Genomic DNA, 7,624 nt, shown 5'->3' on the forward strand with positions numbered 1-7,624 from the left:
TTGTGATGTGGCAGGTTAAGCTGCTGCCCGGGATGCCCACATCTCCTATGAGAGTTGGTCAGAATGCTGGCCACAACACGTCCAATCCAGTTCCCTGCTAATGTGCCTAGGGAAGTCCTTACCCTGACATCCATGGGTGAGGCCCAGAGGAAGCTCCGGACTCCTGGCTGTGGCCTTGCTCAGCCATGGCCATTAAGGCCACTTGGGAAGTAAACCAGCAGGTGAAAGATCTCACCTCCCCACCCGCGCCTTCTGTAAATCTGCCTTTCAAAGAAATAAATCTTTAAAAAGTGGCTGATAGTCAGACCTTCTCAGAAAATGCTAGAGAATGAGTGGCAGGCAGGAGGTGATCAAATCTGCGATTTGGGCTGTCACATCCTGTCTCCCTGAAAGCCTGCAGAGGCCGGGAGGGACGTCAGGAGTCCAGTACTGGCTCCTCCCCCACCCCTCCCCAACCTGCCAGGCCCATCCCAGCCGGACCCACGGCGGTTTCATTTTGACCCACCTTCGGGGAACTGCAGCCTTCCTGTCACCAGGCTAGCATGGAGGGAACTCGGTAAAAGTGACATAGAGGACACGAAGGTGCCCCAGACCCAGGCGTGGCTGTTTCATTTTCAGTGGCCCCCAACCCGGGAAAGGTGCAGGGCTTCCTTCTGCAGCTCCCAGCCTGACCTGGGAGCGCCACACCTTTTGCTGTAGATCTGACACAAGCCTAGCGTTTCCGAATCACTTCCTCTGGGCCCTGCATCCTCCAGATGCCCTCTCCCCCCCATTTCACAGGTGAGAAGAGTGAGGCTCTGAGTCAGTGCAGGGGACCATGTGTCCCCACCGACATGACTGGCAGCCATTCTAGGCTGTTTCCCCAAGGTGTTTCTCCAGGCAAGGGACAGGTAGGTGCTCTAGAGGGTCTCTGGGTCATGGTTTGAGATGAGACATTTTAAAAACACGTGGGAGGGCCCGGCGGCGTGGCCTAGCGGCTAAGGTCCTCGCCTTGAAAGCCCCGGGATCCCATATGGGCACCGGTTCTAATCCCGGCAGCCCCACTTCCCATCCAGCTCCCTGATGGTGGCCTGGGAAAGCAGTCGAGGACGGCCCAATGCATTGGGACCCTGCACCCATGTGGGAGACCTGGAGGAGGTTCCTGGTTCCCGGCTTTGGATTGGCGCGCACCGGCCCGTTGCGGCTCACTTGGGGAGTGAATCATCGGACGGAAGATCTTCCTCTCTGTCTCTCCTCCTCTCTGTATATCTGACTTTGTAATAAAAATAAAATAAATCTTTAAAAAAAAACCACACACATGGGAGAGCAGCATTGTGTAGTGCGTTAAGCCACAGCCAGTAATCCCGGCATCCCATAGGAGTGCCAGTTTGAATCCCAGCTATCCCACTTCCAAGCACCGGGAAGCAGCAGCAGATGGTCTGTGGGCTAGGAGCCCTGCACGCACATGGGAGCCTGGGATGAAACTCCTGGCTCCTGGATTGTTGCGGTTAGGGAGCGAACCAGAAGATGGAAGATCTCTCTCTTCTCTCTATAACTCTGCCTTCCAAATTAAAACAACAGCAAAACAGCACTGAGGCCTCTCCTTGCCGTGTGAAGGGGCGATTTCCGTTCTTACTCCCCTGTCCTCTGTCACTTGCTTGCAGCCCTCTCTTGCTCTCCACTGCACAGTGTCCTGGAGCGGGACACCCTGATGTCACAGAAATTCTGCCATCATCTGGCCATCGCTGCTTGCCCTACTCAGCATTTGCCTCTCTGGGGCAAGCATTCTGGTCCTGTCCCCCCAATCCCTTGCAATACATTTGCTTAAGGAAACTAAATAGCCTGATTTGGAAACAAAAATTAACTAAATAACCAAACAGCTTAGCCAAACCTGGCAAAGAATTTTCCTGAAACTTGAGATGAAGGATGAGCTTGGAACCCAGGGGCTGCCTGTGCAGGCATCCACCCATGCCACCTCTGGGCATAGCCCTGGGCACTTACTTAACCCTATGCCAGTCTCCAGCAGTTCTTGTGGGAACTCAGTGGGCTCCCCAGTGCACTGAGATCAATGTGTAGCAAACTAGTGGCCACCACTGTGATTTGCAAACAGCATGCCCTGGATGGAACCGTGTCTGACTTCAATTGGGCACAGGCAGCCGTGATGTTACAAAAAGCATCATCACCATCATTCCAAGGGGCCAGCGTTGTGGCATAATCCCCCCTGTAGCACTTCCAACCTAACTCCCTGCTAATGCGCCTGGGAAAGCAGTAGAGGATGGCCCAGGTGCTCGGGACACCCCAAAGAAGCTCCTGGTTTCTATCTGGTGCTGCCTGGCCATTGGAGCCATCCAGGGAACAAAGCACTGGATGAAAGATCTTTTTGCCCTTCCTCTGTTACTCTCTCTGTCAAATAAATAAGTCTTTAATAATGATGACAATCACAACACATTATAGGTTCCATATTGGAGCGGTGATCTGTTTTCTTTCTACTTGTTCTGTCATCACCACCTGCCAGAAGCAGAGCACACTGGGTATGATGATGGAGTTTAATCCTTGTTTTATAAACCAGGCCACTGTGATCCCACAGGCGACAGGACTTAATCCCCTCCAGGCTGCTTCCCCAGGTTGATGGGAAAGGGCCTCCTCCTGGGGAACTGACCCGAACCCGGCCTCTTCCTGTCCCCCATAAAGCCTCTGCACTGGGATCACGCAGGGAGGCCACACAGACCAGGGAGGGTCACAGGGACTTGGAGAGACTGAGCGCCGGCCAGTGCCGAGAAGAGCCGAGAGCTGCCCAACAGATGGACCCGGCGCTCGTGCCCGGCAGTGACGTCATCAGCGTGCGGCACATGGCCACGGAGAGCGCGGGAAGCCACACGGTGTCCTCGCTGTGGGCGTCCTCGCTGTGGGCCACGCTGGAGGCATGGAAGAGGCAGGCCGGCAGACCTGGAGGCAGGAGGGAGCATGGTGAGTGCTGAGGGAGGCCTGCTGAAGGGCCTGGGCCGGGGGTATGGCGGAGCGGAGCCCACGCCGGTGTGGAGGCAAAGGGCAGGCTGTCTTAGAACTCGAGTTTCCATGAGGGCTGCGTGCTAGATCCCTGGTGGGTGCGGAGACGGTTTGAGCACCTGCCTTCAGCCCCCTTGTACCTGTGTGAATATGCTTCGAGTCCTCTCTGAGGAACCTGGAGATTTCGTCCCAGTGTCAGGCCGCACCCTCTGCATTACTCCCTACTTGGTCTGGGGGTCTCCTAGGGGTCCTCCCGAACTTTCTGTGAAACAGCCCCTCCTCCTTCCATCCAGTTATCTTCGCCTGAGCCTATGGAGAATGTTCCAGGTCCCTGCCCATCAGTAGCTGCCTGTTGGAGGCTCTGCAAGTCCTGCTCTATTCCTGTGCCCCTGGGCTTGGATTCTCATGGTGCCTGGCCACCAGTGGAGGTGCTCAGGGCGTAGGAGCTTCAGCCAGGGTCTGGTCGAGCACCTCGTCCTTCCACGTTCACTTAGCACCTGCCGCACAAGCGAGTCTGTGCTGTGCTGTCACAGAGGAGCCTCAGCACCGCTCCCAGCCCTGGGAGCACCAAACCCAGGACTCGACATGGGATACCCAGTCCCAGTTAAGAACTCTGTGTTGCTCTAGTGCTGGCCTAGCCGCTGCCTCTTTGTGGGCGGGGTGGCTTTGAGTAGGTGACTGCACCTGTGTGAGCTTCCATCCCATCCCAGTCCCTGGCTCTGCTCGGGGTGGAGGTGGCTTTGAAGTGCCACTTTGTATCCATCCTTGCATCCGCAGGCCATCCTTATTGTACTTTCCTGTTTTGCCAGTTCTGCCTGCTGCAGGTCGCCCAGCTCATGCACTCCCAGTGGGGGCCACACCTGGGCCCCTAACGCTGGGCCCCGCGTACACACACACACACACACACACACAGCCTCCTCTCACTTTTCATTCTTGTAAATTGACGTCAGTGTTGCTGAATCACGAAGCTGAGGTTTGAGAATGAGATAGAGAATCTGCACCACTGGGGAAGCCACACACATACACACACAGAGGCGCGCAGAGCTGCACACCCAGCATGGTGCCTGCACCGGTTCTTGGTCACACCGCCTGCAGGGCAGCCAACCCCCCGCCCCCCTTCCCACTGTACGTATGTTAGTGTGGATTCTTGAAAAATGACTCATAAAGGGAAGAAGGGGCCAGCTCTGGGGAATGCGATCAGAGGGGCCTTTATTCTGAGCTCATGTGGCTGCGGGTTTGAGAGGCAGCCTGTGTGTGTGTGTGTGTGTGTGTGTGTGTATTCAGCACTGTGTAATGAAAATTCAGGTTTTAAACTTTTTTTAAAGAAAGGTGGTGGAGAAAATAACCCTGAACATATTGTGAGGAGGAGATGCAGGACTTAACAAACCCATGCAGCCACCAGTGAAGGCTGAGGGAGTGGGAGGGGGCAGAAGCAGAAGCAGCCAGGCCCGGGAATGCAGGGCCAGCCCTTGCCCACCTTGCACTCAGTCTTCCTGGGGGTGGGGGGAGGGCCTGGCAGCGGCAGGGAGATCCTGATCTCTCCCTGATGCCTCGAGCCCACTCCCAGGCCTGGACAAGCCGGGGACTCTCCCACTCTGCAAGCTCCAGGTAGCTCTATGCTGCGCTTTCCCGGCAGAAAGGGCTGGAAAAATATTGGGACACTGCATGACCACTGTGTCCAGGACTGCAGAGGGTCGCAACCTTCTAGACAAACTGAAACACATTGGGCAGGCTGCTCAACCCAAGCTTGTAACTGATTCCACTCTCAGGAGTTCCCAATACAGTCCATCTGCTAGGCCATCCCCGGGTGCCCATGGCCGGGGGCACTGTGAGCCAGCCAGCCAACCCCACAGAGCCAAACTGGGAGCAGCCCCAGCTAGCGGGCCACCCTGGGCTCCTGCAGTGTCACTGCCTCCCTGCCAAGCGGAAGGTTGCCTGCGTTAGAACTGAAGTGGCAGCCTTGGCCGTCTCGGGAGCTGAAGGGAATTGCCCAGAGCCGGCAGCAGGGCCCTCGCGTCACCGCAGACCACAGAGCCACTTTCTGACTCCAAACTTTGTTCACCAAAAAGTACGCAGGGCCCGGCAGGGTGGGAAGAAGGAAGTCAGCCCAGCCTTGCATCCTCAGCATCCCAGGCCCCACATCTCCCCGCTGCCAGCGGGTTCACAACGAGCTCCCCCTCCTCCTTCCAGATGCCCCCACCCTCTTCCTGGAAGTTGCTGTGGTCTTAGAATCAAGAAGTTTCCTCTGTGTCACCCATTTCAGACAGATGTTGGGTGGACAGACAAAAAGGCCTGGGTGCCGTTTTGACACAGAAATGACCCTGGGCACAAGGAACCCCTCGCTCAGCTTTCTGTAAAATGGGCCAAAAGCCTGTACTGCCTCAGCAGGTGGTCTCTCTCCAGGAGCAAGCAACATGGCAGCCAGCAAGACACAGTCGGCTTGGCACAGAGTGTGACCACCTGCCCAGCACACACAAAATTGGTCTGGAATGAACTGAGAGCGACCACCTGCCCAGCTACACACATCCCAGCCCCAGGCGGCTTTCCTGGCACAGGGGTGGCGCTTGTAGGGCACCCCGCCACAGTGCCTGCCCCTACCCCTACCGTGCCTCAAGCCCCACAGGCAGCTCTGAAGACCCTCCCCCTGTCCCTCTGACCTGTTCCAGGTCTTCTCAAGGAGAACTTTGGCTCAAAGCACACACCATAGAAACTTTTTTTCTTTAAAAAAAAAAAACTTTCATAATAAAGTTTATTACCTAAACTGGCTGTAAAAAATATAAAATAGGATTCTGCACAGCAGAAAAATAAAGCCAGAGACCCTTCCCCAACCCCTGGTTTGTGCAAAGATACTTGGTATATGTAAACATGAAGAGGTAGGAGGTGCGAGTTCAGGTCCTGGCCCCACACTCAGTTAAATTAAGCTGCTACACCAACCAGGGGGCCCAGAGGGAGCACCAAGAGGGCGAGCGCCCCCAACCCCAGGAGGTAGGGAGGGGTCTGCGGCCTCCTGGCCAGCCAGAGCGGGAGACGCCTCGCCCCCTACGCTGGCTCCCTCCAACCCTGGTGGGGAGGTCACCCACGTGGTTCCAGGCAAATAATTATAACAGTAACAACAACGTGTCCCGGTTAATGCTGCCTGCACGGTGGGCGCGGCCAGTCAGATCTGGAAAGGGAAGGAGCTCAGGTAGTCACGGAGAACCGGGTTGAGGGGTATGCGTGCCAGGTTCTCGCGGCCCACGGTGGCCACGATGCGCTGGCGGCACAGCTCTTGCAGCGGCCGCACGCGGCGCTGGCGCAGCGGGGCGCCCAGCATGCGGCGCGGCGCCGCCACGTAGTGCTCCAGCAGCTCGAAGAGGCAGTCGAAGGTCTCGCGGCTGCCGTCCAGGTGGAAGCGGCCGGCCTGGAAGTGCACGCGGATGCTCGTGGGGCCCGAGGCCATCTTCACGCTGAGGGCGAAGAAGCAGTTCCGCTGGCGGCTGTCGCGCACCAGGAAGGTGCCCACCGGCTCGGCGCGGAGTCGCTCGTGCGCACCGTGGACGCTCAGGGGACCCCAGTAGAAGCCGCAGGCGTCGAGGAGCGCGCTGGTGCGCGTGATGCGCCGGTAATCGGCGTGCGAGCGGAATGTGCGGAAGTGCGTGTCGCCTGGGGCCGGGGCCGGGGCCGCCAGGCAGGGCCGTGGGCGCGCTGGGACCACGGGCGAGGACGAGGAGGAGGAGGAGGAGGAAGGCTCCGGCCGCCGTCGGGGCTCTGCTGCCGAGGAGATTGCATTGTCGGCTGCCACCTGGTTGTGTGCCACCATCCTACACGAGGGGCCAGCCGGAGGGGTGGGCCATAGCGTCCGGGGGTGCGCTGATGGGGAGACAGAGGCGGTGGTGAGCCGGCGCGGCTGGGAAGGTGAGGCGCCGCGCGGGGCGGGAGGCGGCCCTCCGGGCTGGCGCGACCCTCCGCAGCGCGCGGCCTCTCTGAGCTAGAGGGGCCTCTGGGCCGGCCGGCCCGCCCTGCCGGGCGAGGGGCTGCGGCGGGCGGAGTCCAGCCCGGGCCGGGGACAGGGGTGCAGGCGAAGAGCCAGTCCCGACTCGGGCCGTCCGGCGCCGGGCTCCCCACCCGCGGCCGCCGCCTGCTGGCCAGGCCGGGGATCGGCGCCCGGGGCAAAGGCTGGAGGCGGACGGCGCGGGGGGCGGCCTGGGTGGGGCCGCGACCCCAGCGCGCCCGGCTGCCGCGCGCCGTCGGCCCACGCCCTCCGTCCCTCCCTCCCCCTCGTCGCCCAGTGCCCGGCTTACCTGGCGGCGGGGCGCGGGGCGCCGCGGGCGGGGCGGCGGGGGGCTCCGGGGCGACTCTCGCGCATGCTCCGGGGCCGAGAGCCGTGCAGCTGCCACGGCCGCAGCTCGCTCTGCTGCACGCCCGCCCCTGCGCCAGGCTTTTAACCGGCAGGGGAGGGGCGGGGCCTGCGGGGCTCGGCCCCCGCCCCCAGAGCCGCTTTCGGTTTCTCTTTCCTTGGCGTCTCCGAGCTGCGTTTCCACACAAGCTCGAGGACGCCGCGGGGAGGTCTTCCCCGCCTGGGGGGCGTCCTGGCCCCCGGTCCAGGCACCGCGTGTGGGCGACTCGGGCCCCGCCTCCGGAGCCCCCGGGCGGCCTCTCG

At 60.0% G+C, this 7,624-nt stretch overlaps 1 protein-coding gene across 1 annotated transcript; it reads right to left on the bottom strand.

Moving 5' to 3' along the window:
• Positions 1-5,710: 5,710 nt before the first annotated feature.
• On the bottom strand, positions 5,711-7,402 carry SOCS1 (suppressor of cytokine signaling 1). Its single transcript, XM_058680903.1, has 2 exons — positions 7,266-7,402; positions 5,711-6,834 (listed from the first exon to the last, which is right to left on the bottom strand). Exon 2 carries the CDS (start codon positions 6,782-6,784, stop codon positions 6,143-6,145), a length of 642 nt encoding a protein of 213 aa, XP_058536886.1. The 5' UTR covers positions 6,785-6,834; positions 7,266-7,402; the 3' UTR covers positions 5,711-6,142.
• Positions 7,403-7,624: the final 222 nt, after the last annotated feature.

Source organism: Ochotona princeps, chromosome 24 (assembly GCF_030435755.1).
Source record: "Ochotona princeps isolate mOchPri1 chromosome 24, mOchPri1.hap1, whole genome shotgun sequence".
Taxonomy (NCBI): Eukaryota; Metazoa; Chordata; class Mammalia; order Lagomorpha; family Ochotonidae; genus Ochotona; species Ochotona princeps.